The 20,613-nt window shown below is 39.8% G+C and overlaps 2 protein-coding genes across 4 annotated transcripts in view; one reads left to right on the plus strand and one right to left on the minus strand.

Moving 5' to 3' along the window:
- LOC103330830 (uncharacterized) overlaps positions 1 to 20,613 on the minus strand; it is a 28,789-nt gene that overhangs the window by 3,140 nt on the left and 5,036 nt on the right. The window contains exon 6 of one of the 3 annotated variants that reach the window (XM_089055525.1): positions 19,640 to 19,977. The exons of 1 other annotated variant lie outside the window; for it this stretch is intronic. The gene's annotated coding sequence lies outside the window, so the exon portion shown is untranslated. Of the gene's footprint in view, positions 1 to 19,639; positions 19,978 to 20,108; positions 20,285 to 20,613 lie in introns of those variants that run through there. One more of the 3 variants, XM_089055529.1, reaches the window with a different exon arrangement.
- On the plus strand, positions 18,410 to 19,708 carry LOC148920721 (uncharacterized). Its single transcript, XM_089046932.1, has 2 exons — positions 18,410 to 18,788; positions 18,891 to 19,708. Exons 1-2 carry the CDS (start codon positions 18,410 to 18,412, stop codon positions 19,706 to 19,708), a joined length of 1,197 nt encoding a protein of 398 aa, XP_088903058.1.

The raw sequence follows: 20,613 nt of genomic DNA on the forward strand, positions 1-20,613 counted from the left end.
GTCGCAGAGGCTGAAAATATGGCTAATTAGTATGGGTACCTCCATAATGTGGTCAATCAATAGGGCAAAGAGTTGGTTGACAAGGCGCTGCTAAGTAGCTCTAGTATTTTTTAGGCCGAAAGGCATCATCTTGTAGCGGTATAGTCTTTGATCTATAATGAAGGATGTGTGAGTTTGGTCACTAGGATGCATAAAGATTTGGTTGTACCCAAAGTAGGGTTGGGCTCGGTTTGGGTTGGTTTGATTTTGGGCTCAACCCGAAACTGAACCGTAGGCTTCGGTTTGGCTATTTTGAAAACCGAAACCAAACCATAATTGATGAAAACCGACTACTTTTGTTAACAGTACTTGGTGGTTTGGTTTGGTTCGGTTTTGATTTTTTGGCTTTCTTAGAGAGAGAGAGAGAGAGAGAGAGAGGAAATAAAAGCAATGGAGAGGAGAAGAAGAAAAAAAAAAAAGGGGAGAGATGGAGAAGAAGAAGAAGAAGAAGAGGGAGACGGGGAGAGAGCGTGAAGAAGACATATATAAGAAGAATAAGAAGAAAAAAAAAGGGGGACTGATAAAGACAAGACAAACGGAGAGATTGAGAGAGAATAAAAAGAAAAGATTGAAACTATGTATTATATATATATTTCTTATAATAATATTATATATAATATTTTTTAATATCTTCGGTTTTGTTTGGTTAAACTGTGGTTTTGAATATTGCAAACCATACACTGAACCATATATTTCGGTTTGGTTTGGGTTCAAACCAATTGAAAAAAAATTAAAAATCAAACCGACCCAACCCATCGGTTTGGTTTGGGCGGGTTGGCTAGGTTTCGATCCAAATGCCCAGCCGTAACCCAGAGTATGCATCCATGAAGCTAAGAAGCTCATGGTCTGCCTTTGTGTCAACAAGCTGGTCGATTTTAGGAGAGGGAAGCTATCCTTAGGACAAGTACAATTGAGATTGGTGAAATCCATACATGCGCCAACCTCGTGTGGGCTTGCGAACCATGGCCACATTTGCCAGCCATGAGGGATAATTCACTTTCTTAATGAAGCCAATGTTACGTAGCTTCTCAACTTCAGTCTTCATGGCTTCGTATCTCTCAAGGTCATAGGCATGACACTTCTGTTGAACGGGTCAGACGTTTGGATTAATGCCCAATCTAAGAGAGATAACCTCGGGAGAAATGCCAGGCTTGTCAGTGTAGGACCAGGCGATGACTTCAAAATTTTGACTATGGTAGGCAATAAGGCCCTTTCGGAGGTTAAGGAGAAAGGAGGACCTATCTTCACCTGCTGATCAGGGAATTTGTCAAGTAAACACACAAGTTCAAGGTCTTCCATAGGCTGTGCCTAAGGTGTAATAGATTCCTCTCGAGGATTCTCAAGTTGTTCAGTAATGGCATGAGGAAGATGTAGAGCCATGGCTACTGAAAGAGCTTCATGTTGCGAGGTCGATGGGTGGATTTGAATGCTGAAGTGAACAACTTTTGGCACCAAGATGGTCACCTCGCACAACGCTCGTGTCATAGAGGGTAGGAAAGTTCAACATGAGCATATGTGTAGAAATAAATACCCTCATTTAGGCTAGGGCTAGGCGTCCCAAGATAACATTGAATGTCGTAGGGCAATCTAAGATTAAAAAAAAAATGAGGTGGTAAGCGTAGCCCAGTGGGGTGCTAAACTAACGCCGATCGGGAGGTGGATGCTCTGTATGGGTTGGACAACATCTCCAAAAAAACTCACCAAATTTGTGATGCTTCGGTTGATCATGTTGTTCGGGACTTGAAGGGCGCTAAAGGCCTCAGCAAACATGACGCTAACCGAGCTACTAGTGTCAACAAGGATATAGCCAACATCAAAGTTAGACATATCTGCACAAATGATAAGCGGGTCATCATGGGGGAAAATGACACCTCGCTCCTCCTTTTCACTGAAGGTAATAGACTCCTAGCCAGCCTTGGTCATCTTTAGCATGCGTCCTTGTTCAAAACTAAAAACATTATGGCCTCGTTTGGTTCACGGAATGAATTTGAGGGGAAATCATTTCCCATGTCATTTCTTAAGGGATGAGACATGGAAAATTCATTTCCCATGTTTGGTAATGCTGGGAAAGTAACCAGGAGATAACACTTTATTTCTTTTTCCATGTTTGTTTTGAGTAGGAATTGAAAACAAAATTTGTATAAATTTTCAATTATACCCATATTAAATTAAATAAAAAAATGTTGCATTTAATGATATATATTGTAATTCTAAATTGTTAATGGGGACAAAATGGTCATGAAAAATGTGTATTTAATATTGGTTCATTTCCCCAAACTTTCCCATGAGGAGGGAAAACAAAACCCAAGTTGAAAGGATGGCTTCACTTTCCCTCCTACTTTCTCATGGGCCAGGTAATGATTTCTCATGCCTGGACTTACCGAACATAGGAAAGTAATTGATTTATCATCCCCAAGTCTCATTTCCCATGAACCAAACGAGGCCTATATGCATAAGAAGATCGAACATAGCGCTTCAGCAAGTTATTGGATGTGTCAGCCAAAGTAAGACCGTTGATGGTAGAGATCCTGTTGATCTAGCGTTGGTGAGGGTTTGGTGGATTTGGAGCATTGTGCATATACTTATCTAACTTGCCTTCGCAAATAAGGGATTCAAATATATTGCGCAAGGCAATACAAGATTTGATATCATGGTCGTTGAACTAATGGAATTGGCAAAAGACACTAGTGTTCGACATAGGCTTATTGGTGAGCCTTCAAGCATGAGGTTTAGGGATGATGGTGCTTCATTAATCAGCACCTACTCATAGGTGGTATTTAGTGTTGTGAAGACCTTAAACCATGGATTAGGCTCAAAGTGGAGAGGGTCGCGATCTTTTGTCTTCGAAGGGTTGGTACCACCAAAACGGTAGTTATGGAAGCTCTTGTCCCGTTTATCATTGTTAAATGATCGTTGGTAGCCATCCTTTTGAAATGTTGACAACCCTAGGTATTATTAGTAGAAGTGAAATGGCTGGGCTTTGGGTGAACTGTCACAGGATGATGGTATAAAGGATCAACAAGGGCTGAAGCCTGCAGTGAGTCACCAAACGTAGTCTTTGGATGGCCAATAAAACTACGTTTGGAGTTGAAGTATTCAACCTGGGCATGGATTGCAACTTGCTTGATGAGTTTAGCATAGGTGCTCCATAGGTTGTTGTGAACCAAGTAACGGATGTTAGATTCATGAAGGCCACTTTTAAAGGTGTCAAAGGCTACACGATCGTCTGTCTCTGGGCAACAAGAATACTCATGACTGAAGTGAGCAACGTACTCCCAAAGGGGCTCGTCAAACCTTGCTGAATCATGTAGAGATCGTCTATCGAGTATAAACGATCAGTCTAGACCATGAAATGATCTAAGAAACTTTGCATCAGAAGGTCAAAGGCATCGACAGTGCCAAGGTTCAACTGGTGGAACTAATTCAAGGCAACTTCTGTAAGAGTGGGAGGAAAAAGGAGCCACATGCCCTCATCACTAAGGCCCTTTCATCCTAGGGCGAACTGGAAGGAGTGGATGTGGGTCAGGGGGTCTTCACTACCAATGTAGAAGGCGATGTGTGGGGGTTGGACGTTCTTCTACTAACAATAAGAGGATGCGCTTGGTAAACAGGCCAAGGCATGGCTTTGTCTAGATGGGCCAATGGCTGCGTTGTCACTCATCTTCGAGGCGGCAAACCTTCTCAAATAATTGTCGCATAGTGGGATGATACAAGTAAGGGTGTTGGATGCAAAAGATTGGTGGTGCCGAAGGGTGGTGATGGATAAGTTTCTCATTCCTTAAAGGCTTCGAAATGGTAAGGCTTCTAGTCGTAATGGTTATAAGATTCCCAATCTTTAGAATCACCAACCTCCTGGGCAAGGAGACGTTTGGGCTTTGGTAAAGGGCCAAGGTGAGCGACACGTGAGTCATCGAGATCTACGGAAATTTGAATGGGTTTTGGCAGAAGCTCAGAGATGCGACCCCTACAATTCTTGTATACCTTGGTTGGGGCACGAGGTTGGTCCCTAGGTGGGGAAATTTGGAAAGTGTTAGGATTTTGGCTCGTCAAATATGTCCTAGTTGGTTTAGGATTGTTTTAGGAAAATTAGAGGTATACCAATTCTTGTCCTAGAGGGATTAGGAAAGAATTTCAGTTTTCCTTATTCAATTCAGGTTTGGATTTCTAGAAGTCTATTAGGATTTGGATAAGTGTAATTTCCTAATCTACTTAGGAATAGGAATCCAATCAGCCTTGGGACATGTAAGCCAACTCTATATCTATAAATAGGGTGTGGCAAGACTTATTTTAAGGAGAGGAAAAACAGCCAGAAACAGCCAAGAGTTTTGAGATTAGTTCTAGGGTTGCAAAAGTTCTGTAATCTCTATTATTAATCAAAGGAGCGGTGATTTCTCTACCTAGAGAAATCACAACTAGACGGAGGCAAAAGTTCTGCCGAACCAGTATAATTCTTGTGTGTTTCTAAGTGTTTTAATATTTGCTAGTTTAGTCTATTGCCCGTTGGTTACATCAAAGAACAAGATCTAGAAGGCGAGTTATTTAACAAGTGGTATCAGGAGCCTAGGTTAAGGGGTTCTACGATGTCTAAAGGGAAGATGAATGCAGATCTAGGACCTGCGTTAAAGCCCTTTGACGGCAAAGATGACTTCACGGATTGGCAAAGGATGGTGAAGAACGTACTGATACAGCAAGATTTGGATGATGCACTCAGCGATGAGAAGCCAACAGGCATGATAGACACAGCATGGACTAAGGTTCTCAAGAAAGCCAAGAGTTCCATCGAGATCCATCTCACAAGATCAGTTTGGTCACACATCACAGAAAAGATGACTGCCCAAGAAGCATGGGAAAAGTTGGAGAATGTTTATATGGGCAAAACCGTGTCTAATAAACTTTTTCTAAAGGATGAACTATTCGGACTTCGACTGGAAGAAGGAGGTGATATTGAAGATCACGTATGCAGGTTTCAAAATTGCATAACTAATCTTCAGAAGGTCGAAGAAACTTACAAAGATGATGATATGGCTATCATCTTGCTGAGGTCTTGATGAGAGTCTCAAATTACATCTTTTTACTATTATTTTGGAGACTTTATGATATAATTTTGGCTTAATGAATATAATTTCACTTGTTGTTACATTTTATTCTCACCAACTGGATTTATGAAATTTCTATATTAATTTGGTGAACTTATTAGGTGAATTTATCTTCTGTAGGAAGTTGGAAAGCCAAAAGATGAAGACATACATTTGTCCAAGTTCAAGCTAGGTGTGAAGAGAATTACTGGCAGATTTAATTGAAGAATTGATTGTGGGATTATTGTGATTATAAAGAGAAGTAAAGAGGGAGAAGAGAAGACAAAACCGTTGAAGCTAAAGAGCCTATTTTATGTCAGCCATTTAACGCCCACTTACGTCACCGTTATTTCTTTTCCACTAACTCTTCACCATCAACACATGTTTAATCCAATTAATCCCTCAATTAAACCCTTCATCACCCACCATGAATGTATTAACTTCCCACTCACCTCATTGACTACTATAAATCACCCATCAACTTATTTGGCAAGGACCCCTACGACAGATTTCTTTATCCATTTAGTTTATGTTTTCTTTTGTAATGAGTTGCTAGAACTCTAGCTAAGGCTAAAGGGAATGTTCTTTGAGTAAGTTTGTGAATTGTTCTTTAATCCAATATACGGTATGAATTGCTAAATTCTTTTATTTTTGGTTGTTCAATATTTTCATATCCTTTTATTTTGATTGATGTTAAGTGCTATTACCTTTTCATGAGTTCAATTATATTTTTCTCATTGTTAAGAACTGACTTGGCATGCTTTTAAATTAAAAGAGTAGATATTAAGCAACTCCATTTTCTAAACAATCATTAATAAAAGATTACATTGAAAAATTAAAGTGGTTTTAATTTCTTTATCTTCCGGTTAAAGTTTCTCAATGATGATTTTAATCGAGTTATAATTTGGATTAAAGAGCATGGAACATATTTTGTTTAAAGAATTGAACCTTGATGCCTCAGCATTTCCATTATTGATATTACATTTTTAAACTCAATTTTCCACAACAATCAAATCAAATTACTTTTCCATTTTGCTTATCACTTTTATTGTGGTACGTTTAATTATTTCTTTGTGTGCAGATATTTGCCTACCTGCTCCTTGAGGATACGATACTTGGACTTCCAAGATTATTACTACGTGTGACTACTTGCACTTGGGTAGACGCAACAGGTCTCTACCTTCGTCTTTCAAGCACTTTCGAACAACTCTAATGTTTGGAAAAGAGACCTTGAAGCTTGAAGACGTGATTCAAGCTCTTCACTCATATGCCAAACTAGATGATATAACTGAAAGCTCTCAAGGCCTTTATGCCAAAGGCAAGGAGAGGGGGCGGGAAAAGACAAAGGAAGAGAAAACAGGCAACAGAGGTAGGTCAAAATCCAAGAAGAAAAAGGAAAAGAAGGAAGGTTGCTTCGAATGTGGTTCAGCCGATCATTGGAAGAGGAACTGCAAGATTTAGAAAGAGAAGAAAGCCAAGAGGGAAGGAAGCTCGGGTTCAGCTAGTGCAATCACCGAGAATGAGAGTGACGGGGAGCTTCTTTCAGTAACATCAGGCTCCAAGGCTTTCACAAATTGGATTTTAGATACCGGATGCACTTTTCATATGTGTGCAGTAAGAGAATGGTTCGATACTTACAAAGAAGTCAGCAGCGGAAAGTTTTAATGGGGGACGATTCTTCATGTCTTGTAAAAGGAATCGGCACTGTTCAAATCAGAATGTTTGATGGGATGATACGAGTTTTGGGGAACGTTAGATATGTCCCTAGACTAAGAAAGAATTTGATTTCCTTGGGTACTTTAGATGAGGCCGGCTATGGGTACGAGTCTAAAAAGGGAAGACTCAGGGTAGCCAAAGGATCACTGGTGGTAATGCGGGGTGACCTACAACCCAATAAGCTGTATAAGTTAATTGGGACCACTATAGTTGGGGGAGCAGCTGTTTCTGTAAATCAAGGTATAGAAGACAAGACTGAACTCTGCATCATAGGCTCGGGCACATAAGCTGAAAGGGTTGCAAGAATTACACAAGCAAGGCCTGTTGGAAGGCGTGTCATCTTGCAAACTAGACTTTTGTGAATATTGTGTTCTTGGAAAGCAAAGGAAGGTATCATTCACGAGTAGCAGTGCAGATAACCGAAGCAAGGAGCAACTCAGCTATATTCACTCAAATGTTTGGGGCCCTGCACCAACCAAATCAAATGGTGGAGCTAGGTATTTTGTTACTTTCATGGATGATTTTTCTAGGAAGGTTTGGGTTTATTTCATGAAGCAAAAATCTGAGGTTTTTGCAAAGTTCAAGGAATGGAAAACAGAAACCGAGAATCAAACTGGATGAAAGATCAAGTACCTAAGAAGTGACAATGGAGGTGAGTATACAAGTAATGAGTTTACTGATTACTGCAAGCAAGAAGGCATCACAAGGCACTTCACAGTAAAGAAGAATCCGCAACAAAATGGAGCTGTTGAGAGGATGAACCGAACTCTCATGGAGAGAGAGAGGAGCATGCGATTTCATGCAAGATTGCCTGATAGTTTTTGGGCAGAAGCTGTTAATCATGCAAGTTATTTGATTAACAGATCACCATCTACAGTTCTTGGTTTTAAGAGTGCAGAAGAGGTATGGTCTGAGAAGCCGGTGGACTATTCCAAGCTCAGGGTATTCGGCTGTAGTGCTTATGCACATATTCCAAGCGATGAAAGGTCCAAGCTCAAACCAAAGTCTACACATTGCATATTCTTAGGTTTTGAGAAAGGAGTGAAGGGTTTCAAGCTTTGGGATATCAACAACAGGAAAAAGGTGTTAGGATTTTGGCTCATCAAATATGTCCTAGTTGGTTTAGGATTGTTTTAGGAAAATTAGAGGTATACCAATTCTTGTCCTAGAGGGATTAGGAAAGAATTTCAGTTTTCCTTATTCAATTCAGGTTTGGATTTCTAGAAGTCTATTAGGATTTGGATAAGTGTAATTTCCTAATCTACTTAGGAATAGGAATCCAATCAGCCTTGGGACATGTAAGCCAACTCTATATCTATAAATAGGGTGTGGCAAGGCTTATTTTAAAGAGAGGAAAAACAGCCAGAGACAGCCAAGAGTTTTGAGATTAGTTCTAGGGTTGCAAAAGTTCTGTAATCTCTATTATTAATCAAAGGAGCGGTGATTTCTCTACCTATAGAAATCACAACTGGACGTAGGCAAAAGTTCTGCCGAACCAGTATAATTCTTGTGTGTTTCTAAGTGTTTTAATATTTGCTAGTTTAGTCTATTGCCGTTGGTTACATCAAAGAACAAGATCTAGAAGGCGGGTTATTTAACAAGTGGTATCAGGAGCCTAGGTTAAGGGGTTCTATGATGTCTAAAGGGAAGATGAATGCGGATCTAGGACCTGCATTAAAGCCCTTTGACGGCAAGGATGACTTCACGGATTGGCAAAGGATGATGAAGAACGTACTGATACAGCAAGATTTGGATGATGCACTCAGCGGTGAGAAGCCAACAGGCATGACAGACACAGCATGGACTAAGGTTCTCAAGAAAGCCAAGAGTTCCATCGAGATCCATCTCACAAGATCAGTTCGGTCACACATCACAGAAAAGATGACTGCCCAAGAAGCATGGGAAAAGTTGGAGAATGTTTATATGGGCAAAACCGTGTCCAATAAACTTTTTCTAAAGGATGAACTATTCGGACTTCGACTGGAAGAAGGAGGTGATATTGAAGATCACGTATGCAGGTTTCAAAATTGCATAACTAATCTTCAGAAGGTCGAAGAAACTTACAAAGATGATGATATGGCTATCATCTTGCTGAGGTCTCTACCTTCGTCTTTCAAGCACTTTTGAACAACTCTAATGTTTGGAAAAGAGTCCCTGAAGCTTGAAGACGTGATTCAAGCTCTTCACTCATATGCTAAACTAGATGATATAACTGAAAGCTCTCAAGGCCTTTATGCCAAAGGCAAGGAGAGGGGGCGGGAAAAGACAAAGGAAGAGAAAACAGGCAACAGAGGTAGGTCAAAATCCAAGAAGAAAAAGGAAAAGAAGGAAGGTTGCTTCGAATGTGGTTCAGCCGATCATTGGAAGAGGAACTGCAAGATTTGGAAAGAGAAGAAAGCCAAGAGGGAAGGAAGCTCGGGTTCAGCTAGTGTAGTCACCAAGCATGAGAGTGACAGGGAGCTTCTTTCAGTAACATCAGGCTCCAAGGCTTTCACAAATTGGATTTTGGATACCGGATGCACTTTTCATATGTGTGCAGTAAGAGAATGGTTCGATACTTACAAAGAAGTCAGCAGTGGGGAAGTCTTAATGGGGGACGATTCTTCATGTCCTGTAAAAGGAATCGGCACTGTTCAAATCAGAATGTTTGATGGGATGATATGAGTTTTGGGGAACGTTAGATATGTCCCTAGACTAAGAAAGAATTTGATTTCCTTGGGTACTTTAGATGAGGCCGGCTATGGGTACGAGTCTAAAAAGGGAAGACTCAGGGTAGCCAAAGGATCACTGGTAGTAATGCGGGGTGACCTACAACCCAATAAGCTGTATAAGTTAATTGGGACCACTATAGTTGGGGGAGCAGCTGTTTCGTAAATCAAGGTATAGAAGAGAAGACTGAACTCTGGCATCATAGGCTCGGGCACATAAGCCAGAAAGGGTTGCAAGAATTACACAAGCAAGGCCTGTTGGAAGGCGTGTCATCTTGCAAACTGGACTTTTGTGAATATTGTGTTCTTGGAAAGCAAAGGAAGGTATCATTCACGAGTAGTCAGTGCAGATAACCGAAGCAAGGAGTAACTCAGCTATATTCACTCAGATGTTTGGGGCCCTGCACCAACCAAATCAAATGGTGGAGCTAGGTATTTTGTTACTTTCATGGATGATTTTTCTAGGAAGGTTTGGGTTTATTTCATGAAGCAGAAATCCGAGGTTTTTGCAAAGTTCAAGGAATGGAAAACAGAAACCGAGAATCAAACTGGAAGAAAGATCAAGTACCTGAGAAGTGACAATGGAGGTGAATATATAAGTAATGAGTTTACCGATTACTGCAAGCAAGAAGGCATCACAAGGCACTTCACAGTAAAGAAGAATCCCCAACAAAATGGAGCTGCTGAGAGGATGAACCGAACTCTCATGGAGAGAGAGAGCATGCGATTTCATGCAGGATTGCCTGATAGTTTTTAGCGAAGTCGTTAATCATGCAAGTTATTTGATTAACAGATCACCATCTATTCTCGGTTTTAAGAGTGCAGAAGAGGTATGGTCTGAGAAGTCGGTGGACTATTCCAAGCTCAGGGTATTCGGCTGCAGTGCTTATGCACATATTCCAAGCGATGAAAGGTCCAAGCTCAAACCAAAGTCTACACATTGCATATTCTTAGGTTTTGAGAAAGGAGTGAAGGGTTTCAAGCTTTGGGATATCAACAACAGGAAAAAGGTTGTCAGCCGAGATGTTGTCTTTGATGAGACAACCATGCCTCTGAATAAAGTCGAGAGCAGTAGGGAGAAGAAAGACGATGCTGAAATTGAAGCAACAAAGATTCCGTTTATCAGATTCAGACGAAGAAGCAGCTCAGTGGAGCAAATTAAGCAAGATGTCAATCTGATGGTTTTGAGGAAGAAGAAGAGCATCAGCATCGTTCACCAGTTAGGAATCAGGTGGAGCAAGAAATAGGGCAGATTGAAGGCACTCTAATCCGCCAGACATCCCAAGGGTTAGAACTCAAACCAACAATCCACCTGCATTCCAGAGATGCATAGCACTAGACAAACCTAATCGGAACAAGAAGAAACCCGACAGGTTTGGGTTTGACCAAGACGAAGTTAATTATGCTCTCAACATTAGTCAAGGAGATCCAACTACTTATCGAGAAGCTATAGCAAGTGATGAGCGAGATAGTTGGATAAGTGCTATGACAGAAGAAATGGAGTCTCTTTACAAGAACTCTGTTTGGGAGTTGGTTCCTAAGCCCAAAGAAAGAAAGCTAGTTGGATGCAAGTGGGTATTTAGGAAAAAGGAAGGACTACATGAACAAGATGCCGTGAGATTCAAAGCAAGGCTCGTGGCTAAAGGGTACTCACAAAAGGAAGGGGTGGATTATGATGAGATTTTTTCACCCGTAGTTAAACATACTTCTATCAGATTGCTTTTAGCAATGGCAACTCAGCATGACATGGAGATTGAGCAAATGGATGTGAAGACAGCATTTCTTCATAGGGATCTAGAGGAGACAATTTTCATGGCTCAACCAGAAGGGTTTGTTGAATATGGGAAAGAAAACCTAGTATGTCAGCTAAAGAAGTCCCTGTATGGCCTGAAACAGTCTCAAGGCAAGTGGTACAAGAGGTTCGATTACTTCATGCTGAAAATCAATTTTAGAAGATGTTTATATGACTGTTGTGTGTACTATCATGTATTCCAAGATGGGATGGTCATATTGCTGTTGTTATATGTGGATGACATGCTAATCGCTTGTCAAGACAAGTCTAGAATTCAAGACTTGAAGAAGATGTTGAGCGAGGAGTTCGACATGAAGGATCTAGGTGCAGCACAAAAGATCCTTGGCATGGAAATTCAGAGAGATAGGACCGCTGGAAGGATTTGGATATCACAAGCCAAGTATATTCAGAAAGTTCTTGAGAAGTTCAACATGCAAGAAGCAAAGGTAGTTTCAACTCCTTTGGCAGCTCACTTCAAGTTAAGTGGGCAACAGTGTCCTAAGTCCGAGGAAGAGCAGCAAGTAATGGAGAAGGTTCCTTATGCTAATGTCGTGGGCTGCCTTATGTATGCAATGGTATGCACACGTCCAGACATAGCTCAAGCAATCGTGTCGTTTCCAGATACATGGGAAATCCAGAAAGCAACATTGGGACGCAGTCAAATGGATTTTGCGTTATTTGAGGGTTCTTGGCGACAAAGGATTATGTTTGAGAAGCAAAAAGAAAATGCAAGGGTGTTGGGATATGTGGATGCTGATTATGCAGGGGACTTGGACAAGAGAAGGTCAACTTCTGGTTATGTGTTTACATGCGCAGGAGGACCGATCAGTTGGAGAGCACTACTGCAACCAATTACAGCTTTGTCGACCACAGAGGCAGAGTATATTGCATTGGCCGAAGCTGGAAAGGAAGCAATTTGGCTTAATGGCTTGGTAAGTCAAATGGGAATCACCCAAGATTTTGTGAAGCTGAAGTGTGATAGTCAAAGTGCCATTCACTTGGCAAAGAATCAAGTTTTTTCTGGAAGATCAAAGCACATTGAAGCAAGATATCACAGAATCAGAAATTGGGTGGAGTCTAAGGAGATTTGGATTGAAAAGATTCATACGGATGACAATGCCGCAGATTTCCATACAAAGATAGTGTCGGCCAAGAAGTTCAAGCATTGCTTGAACTTGATCAATCTCGTTGATTGATTAAAGTGGAGCACCTCCTCACTTGAGGTGCAATGAGGCAAGAAGAAGATTGCCAAGGTGAAGACTCTTGAAGATTTCCAGAGCTGCTTCAAGGAGGTTCAAAGATACTCTGGGGTGCAACGATCAAGACTTGGTTTGACTCACCAAGGTGGAGATTGTTAGGATTTTGGCTCGTCAAATATGTCCTAGTTGGTTTAGGATTGTTTTAGGAAAATTAGAGGTATACCAATTCTTGTCCTAGAGGGATTAGGAAAGAATTTCAGTTTTCCTTATTCAATTCAGGTTTGGATTTCTAGAAGTCTATTAGGATTTGGATAAGTGTAATTTCCTAATCTACTTAGGAATAGGAATCCAATCAGCCTTGGGACATGTAAGCCAACTCTATATCTATAAATAGGGTGTGGCAAGGCTTATTTTAAAGAGAGGAAAAACAGCCAGAGACAGCCAAGAGTTTTGAGATTAGTTCTAGGGTTGCAAAAGTTCTGTAATCTCTATTATTAATCAAAGGAGCGGTGATTTCTCTACCTATAGAAATCACAACTGGACGTAGGCAAAAGTTCTGCGAACCAGTATAATTCTTGTGTGTTTCTAAGTGTTTTAATATTTGCTAGTTTAGTCTATTGCCGTTGGTTACATCAAAGAACAAGATCTAGAAGGCGGGTTATTTAACAAAAGGTTGTCAGCCGAGATGTTGTCTTTGATGAGACAACCATGTCTCTGAATAAAGTCGAGAGCAGTAGGGAGAAGAAAAACGATGCTGAAATTGAAGCAACAAAGATTCCGTTAATCGATTTAAGACGCAGCTCAGGTGGAGCAAATTAAGCAAGATGCCAATCTGATGGTTTTGAGGAAGAAGAAGAGCATCAGCATCGTTCACCAGTTAGGAATCAGGTGGAGCAAGAAATAGGGCAGATTGAAGGCACTCTAATCCGCCAGACGTCCCAAAGGGTTAGAACTCCAACCAACAATCCACCTGCATTCCAGAGATGCATAGCACTGGACAAACCTAATCGGAACAAGAAGAAACCTGACCGGTTTGGGTTTGATCAAGACGAAGTTAATTATGCTCTCAACATTAGTCAAGGAGATCCAACTACTTATCGAGAAGCTATAGCAAGTGATGAGCGAGATAGTTGGATAAGTGCTATGACAGAAGAAATGGAGTCTCTTTACAAGAACTCTGTTTGGGAGTTGGTTCCTAAGCCCAAAGACAGAAAGCTAGTTGGATGCAAGTGGGTATTTAGGAAAAAGGAAGGACTACATGAACAAGATGCCGTGAGATTCAAAGCAAGGCTCGTGGCTAAAGGGTACTCACAAAAGGAAGGGGTGGATTATGATGAGATCTTTTCACCCGTAGTTAAGCATACATCTATCAGATTGCTTTTAGCAATGGCAACTCAGCATGACATGGAGATTGAGCAGATGGATGTGAAGACAAACATTTCTTCATGGGGATCTAGAGGAGACAATTTTCATGGCTCAACCAGAAGAGTTTGTTGAATATGGAAAAGAAAACCTAGTATGTCAGCTAAAGAAGTCCCTGAATGGCTGAAACAGTCTCCAAGGCAGTGGTACAAGAGGTTCGATTACTTCATGCTGAAAATCAATTTTAGAAGATGTTTATATGACTGTTGTGTGTACTATCATGTGTTCCAAGATGGGATGATCATATTGCTATTGCTATATGTGGATGACATGCTAATAGCTTGTCAAGAAAAGTATAGAATTCAAGACTTGAAGAAGATGTTGAGCAAGGAGTTTGACATGAAGGATCTAGGTGCAGCACAGAAGATCCTTGGCATGGAAATTCAGAGAGATAGGACCGCTAGAAGGATTTGGATATCACAAGCCCAGTATATTCAGAAGGTTCTTGAGAAGTTCAGCATGCAAGAAGCAAAGGTAGTTTCGACTCCTTTGGCAGCTCACTTCAAGTTAAGTGGGCAACAGATCCTAAGTCCGAGGAAGAGCAGCAAGTAATGGAGAAGGTTCCTTATGCTAATGCTGTGGGCTGCCTTATGTATGCAATGGTATGCACACGTCCAGACATAGCTCAAGCAATCAGTGTCGTTTCCAAATACATAGGAAATCCAGGAAAGCAACATTGGGATGCAGTCAAGTGGATTTTGCGTTATTTGAAGGGTTCTTGGCGACAAAGGATTATGTTTGAGAAGCAAAAAGAAAATGCAAGGGTGTTGGCATATGTGGATGCTGATTATGCAGGGGACTTGGACAAGAGAAGGTCAACTTCTGGTTATGTGTTTACATGCGCAGGAGGACCGATCAGTGGAGGGCACTATCAACTAATTACAGCTTTGTCGACCACAGAGGCAGAGTATATTGCATTGGCCGAAGCTGGAAAGGAAACAATTTGGCTTAATGGCTTGGTTTTTTCTGGAAGATCAAAGCACATTGAAGCAAGATATCACAGAATCAGAAATTGGGTAGAGTCTAAGGAGATTTGGATTGAAAAGATTCTTACAGATGACAATGCTGCAGATTTCCTTACAAAGATAGTGCCAGCCAAGAAGTTCAAGCATTGCTTGAACTTGATCAATCTCGTTGATTGATTAAAGTGGAACACCTCCTCACTTGAGGTGCAATGAGGCAAGAAGAAGATTGCCAAGGTGAAGACTCTTGAAGATTTCCAGAGCTGCTTCAAAGAGGTTCAAAGATACTTTGGGGTGCAACGATCAAGACTTGGTTTGACTCACCAAGGTGGAGATTGTTAGGATTTTGGCTCGTCAAATATGTCCTAGTTGGTTTAGGATTGTTTTAGGAAAATTAGAGGTATACCAATTCTTGTCCTAGAGGGATTAGGAAAGAATTTCAGTTTTCCTTATTCAATTCAGGTTTGGATTTCTAAAAGTCTATTAGGATTTGGATAAGTGTAATTTCCTAATCTACTTAGGAATAGGAATCTAATCAGCCTTGGGACATGTAAGCCAACTCTATATCTATAAATAGGGTGTGGCAAGGCTTATTTTAAGGAGAGGAAAAACAGCCAGAGACAGCCAAGAGTTTTGAGATTAGTTCTAGGGTTGCAAAAGTTCTGTAATCTCTATAATTAATCAAAGGAGCGGTGATTTCTCTACCTAGAGAAATCACAATTGGACGTAAGCAAAAGTTCTGCAGAACCAGTATAATTCTTGTGTGTTTCTAAGTGTTTTAATATTTGCTAGTTTAGTCTATTGCCGTTGGTTACATCAAAGAACAACATCTAGAAGGTGAGTTATTTAACAGAAAGGTCGTGACTTAGTTGTTTTATGATGAATATGGCCTTTTCCTTCGTCAAGCCTAGGCCACGTTGGGGTGCTATGAAAGGAGATGTCTAGTTGATTCAACAAGGTATGCTCGACACCTTGGGTAACATCGTGCTAGGCTAACTAGTGGTGAGTGTTCTCCGTCATTTTGGCAACATCAGCACAAAGTCGCACCACTTCAGCCTAAATATGCGCATCAATTGAACGTTTCCTTCTGGAGGATTCCACATGGAGGTGTGATGCTGAGTGCCAAGGCTAGCTTCACTCAGAATGACGGAGTGTGATGGACTGAAGAGACGACGGGGTTTGATAGACGAAGGAGCCAATGGGACTAGTAGAGATGCGAGATTCAAATCTATTCCCACAGACAGCGCCAAAATGTTGATGCCCAAAATTGGAGCAAGGGGGTCTAACCTCTTTCAAATATACAACATGGATTTTGGCAATGCAATGTAGTTGGACTCTCATGTCGATCCGAATGAATTATCCTTTCCACGAAGGTAAATGTTTGCCTTCTATGCAAGAGAATAGCAAGTTACAAATTCTGTCTATGTAGGACATGTATTTCTATTTCTATTACTATGAAATTCTTCAACTTAGATAGGTGAAGTGCGGAGTCGTCAGTAGGGGGTTGGAAGGAGTGGACATTCGGTAAGGGAAGAGACCTACAAAAGTAGGATAGAAGAAACAATTATCAAGCTTTGAGCATCGATGTGGTGTCAGCCGAAGACTCTCTGATGCTTAAGTCAACAAGAGTAGGGTTGGTAATTTTGGCAGAGTGACAGTGAAGGTGAAAAGTAGTTACTTTTCTACTTTGGGCATTATTCCTTTTTTATAGAGAAATGAAAGTGGGAATTTGCACTAAGTTTCGATGTGGGACTTTGTGCAAATTATTATGGTGGTGAAGTGTCAAGAGTTTCAACATGCAATTCACGCATCGGAGGAAGGTTTCTTTGATAGCTGAGATCATGATGATGCCATCAGTATTTAGGGATTCCCATAAGTGTCTTACCTTCGGTAGGCTATATGGGCCTGTATGCACACTGGTCCCCCAAAGATGAATGTGCGCGGTTGATTATGAACAAAGCACATGAAGTCATTTGTACCATTGCTTTTGCATGAACCGAAAGCCACACGCAATCATCCAATCAATAGAGTAAAGAATATTTATTTATTGAAAATACCAAGTGGATGGCCAGCCAAGAGGAGGAAGCAGTGGCGGATCTGTGTAAAGGGCAGGGTGGGTGCCCGCCCATCCAAAGTTTTTATTATTATTTAAAAACCTATATATGTTATATGGGCAGCCCAACTTTAAAAATTTAAAAAGCTAACCCAATGTACACACACGCCCATCCAACTTCAAAGTGGTCCCACCTTTTGTCTCTTTCTTTTGGCGCAGCTTTTCTCCCTTCCATTCTACAGACCCAACGACAACAACAGCTTCCTTTTTCCCTTTTTATTTTCTGCATCTTCCTATTATATTGGCTGGGCAGTGGGCAACTTGGCAAAATCTTGTCCTCTTCTTTCTACAACAACAAGTAATTTCTAATTCTCTCATTTTCTATATGTCTTTAATTATAGTTTTAATTTAAAATTCAATATTCTAGGGTTTACTTAGAGATTGAATTATAATTTTGTGATTTTGTTGAAATTAATTAGGGCTTTGATTTTAGGAATTTTGTTGAGATGTTTCAATGTTTGATTTGTTCTTTGTTGATATTGTTGAGATGCTATTATTATTAGAATTTGTTTGATTTTTTGTTGGTATGTTTGATTTAAATTATTTATTTTACATGTTATTCATAGGTTATCTTTGATTATGTCGGATCACAATCGGAATCCCAAGAGAACAAAAAACTTGTTCTCTTTTTTTAAGAAAAAGAATGATGGGTCATCATCTAGTACATTGCCTTCTAGCTCTTCTTTATCTATTCCAATATGTGATGAGCAAAATCTTCCCGAGTCTCCTATCATCAAGCCTCAAGTTGAAAGAATTGAATCTGAAAAAGTCGATGATTATCATGATTTTAATATCAATTAACTTGAGCGTGATCCGGGATTACGTCGTCTAATATGCACATATCCGGTGAATGAACAAGATAATGTGCGAAAAGCATATATTCTTTTAGGACCATGTCAACCTGAGTTAGAAGATTATCCAAGCCACTTAGAAGGGCGGGACTTTCGTCGATTTAATAAAAAGTGGTTTGGTCAATTCACTTGACTTGAGTATTCAATTGCTAAGAATAAGGTATTTTGTTTTCCTTGCTTCATTTTTGACATGAATCAGTCACATCCAACCTTTATTATTGATGGGTATCAAAAATGGAAGAGAATTGGTGGGAATCAATGTGCATTTCAACATCATATAGGCAAGTTAAATTCACCACATCATCTTGCTATGCAAAAGTGGATTAGCTTAAAAACTCCATCTCTTCATATTGAAAAAGTGGTAGAGAAGCAATCAAAGCAACAAGTGATGGAAAATCGGTTGCGACTTACGACCACAATAGAGGGCATTAGGTATCTAGCGAATCAAGCATTGGCTTTTCGTGGCCACGATGAATCCGTTGACTCATCTAATCGGGGCAATTTCATTGAAATTATAAAGTCTTTTGCAAGAATGAATATAGAAGTTGAGAAAGTTGTCCTTGATAAGGCTCCTCAAAATGCTCAATACATTGTGCATGACATACAAAAGCAAATCTTACATATTTTTGCTAACAAGGTGAGGAAGACAATTTGTAAGGAACTTGGGAAGAACAAATTTTGTCTTTTAGTTGATGAATCACTTGATGAATCCGGTAAGGAACAAATGGCTATTATTCTAAGATTTATTAATTGTGATGGATTTATTCGTGAGCGCTTCTTCGATATTATGAGTGTTGTAGACGCTAATGCCTTGACTCTTAAAAAAGAGATATGCAAAGTGCTTGGTAATAACGACATTCTAGTGGAAAACATGCGTGGTCAAGGGTATGATGGTGCTATTAATATGCATGGTTCATGGAATGGCTTACAAGCATTATTTCTTCAAGATTGTCCATATGCATATTATGTGCATTGCTTTGCCCATCGCTTGCAATTGGCATTAAATGGTGCAGCTAAAGATGTGAAAGTTTTATGGAGGTTTTTTTCAATGTTGACTAACATTGTGAATTTTGTTAAGCGCCGTAGTGAGTTAAAGTTAATTAGAAAAGTTGAACTCAATGGGTTGTTGAATTCTGGAGAACTTGAGACAGGTAAAGGACTTAATCAAGCTCGTAGTTTGAAACGAGCTGGAGCCACTCGTTGGGGCTCTCATTATGCCTCTATTACAAGTTTGATGTGTTTATTTAAAGAGCCTAAATTACTTCTTCAAGAAATCAGTGATCATGGACCAAACCAACAATTTCGTGGAGATGCTGAGAGTAACTATATTGCTATGATGTCTTTTGAGTTTGTGTTTTCATTAGTTTTGATGGATAAAATTATGGGATTGACCAATTTTCTTTGTCAAGTATTTCAGGCCAAAACTCAAGACATTGTAAGTGCTTTAAATTTTGTTGAAAACACAAAAATGCAGCTTCAAGATATGAGGGTACATGGTTGGGATGATTTATTCTGTAGTGTGGTATCATTTTGTGAACTACATGGTGTTGATGTTCCTGATATGAGTGCTTGTTATATGACGGGCACACATCGTTCTTGTCAACAAAAAGATTTTATTACATTTGAGCATTACTATCGCGTTGATGTATTCAATGATGTTATAGATTGCATGTTAAGGGAGTTGAATGACAGATTTCCAGAGCAAACAGTTGAACTTCTTATTCTTAGCTCAGCATTGGATCCTCGCAATTCATTCAAGTCATTTAATATTGAGCATAAAGTAAACTTGCTGAGAAATTCTATCCTGCTGATTTCCTTCCAAATGAGTTGAAAGATTTGGAAATAGAGTTGAGGTATTTTCAAAATGATGTACATCGCCTTCCTTGCTTTAAGGAAACCAACAATCTTCCTCATTTATGTCAACAATGAGTTGAAACAAGTTTGGTAGAGAACTATTGTTTGATCAACAGGTTGATTTGGTTGGTGTTGACTCTTCCCGTTTCTACAGCAACAACGGAACGAGCTTTTTCATGTATGAGAATTATTAAGAACCGGCTTCGAAGCACCATAGCTGATGAGTTTCTTGCTGATTGCATGACCCTTCACATTGAAAGAGAGTTTGCTAATAGTATCACTAATGCATCGATAATTGAGGAATTTAAGATTTCTAAGTCTCGCAGGGTAAAATTTTAGATTTAACTAGTGATGTTTTGTATCACATTTACTTGTGGTTTTTTTTTTTTTTTTGTTAAGCTTTTATTTATGTATAGATGTATTTGAGGGTAAGGCTTATTACGTCCCCCCTGACTAGGTGTATCTTTTTTTTATTATTAATGAAATTTACTCGTTCCGTCGAGTTTAGTAATGTAAATTCCGCCCAACTGGCTTTTCAATCCTGGATCCGCCACTGAGAGGAAGCGAATAAAAATTAGAACACTATCAGCGACAAGAACTAAACATAAAAGAAGAAGTATTATCTTTTAGTTCTTTATCATAAAAGAATATGGGTGCATCATCCAAGTGGAGAAATAATGATAGCTGGTGCACCAAAATATCAAGGCAACAGAGATGGGATTGAAGTGAGATTCCTTGAAGATGGTAGTTGTCAGTTTTGGTTGCCTTCAAACCTCTATAGAAGGCTCCCAACGAACCAAAGGACAACCAAACAAATAAAATACAAAAACTACTCAATCAAACTAATCAAGTTCAATGATGTAAACAAAACATTCAAGCCTT

Source organism: Prunus mume, linkage group LG1, assembly GCF_029339155.1.
Source record: "Prunus mume cultivar Tortuosa linkage group LG1, ASM2933915v1, whole genome shotgun sequence".
Taxonomy (NCBI): Eukaryota; Viridiplantae; Streptophyta; class Magnoliopsida; order Rosales; family Rosaceae; genus Prunus; species Prunus mume.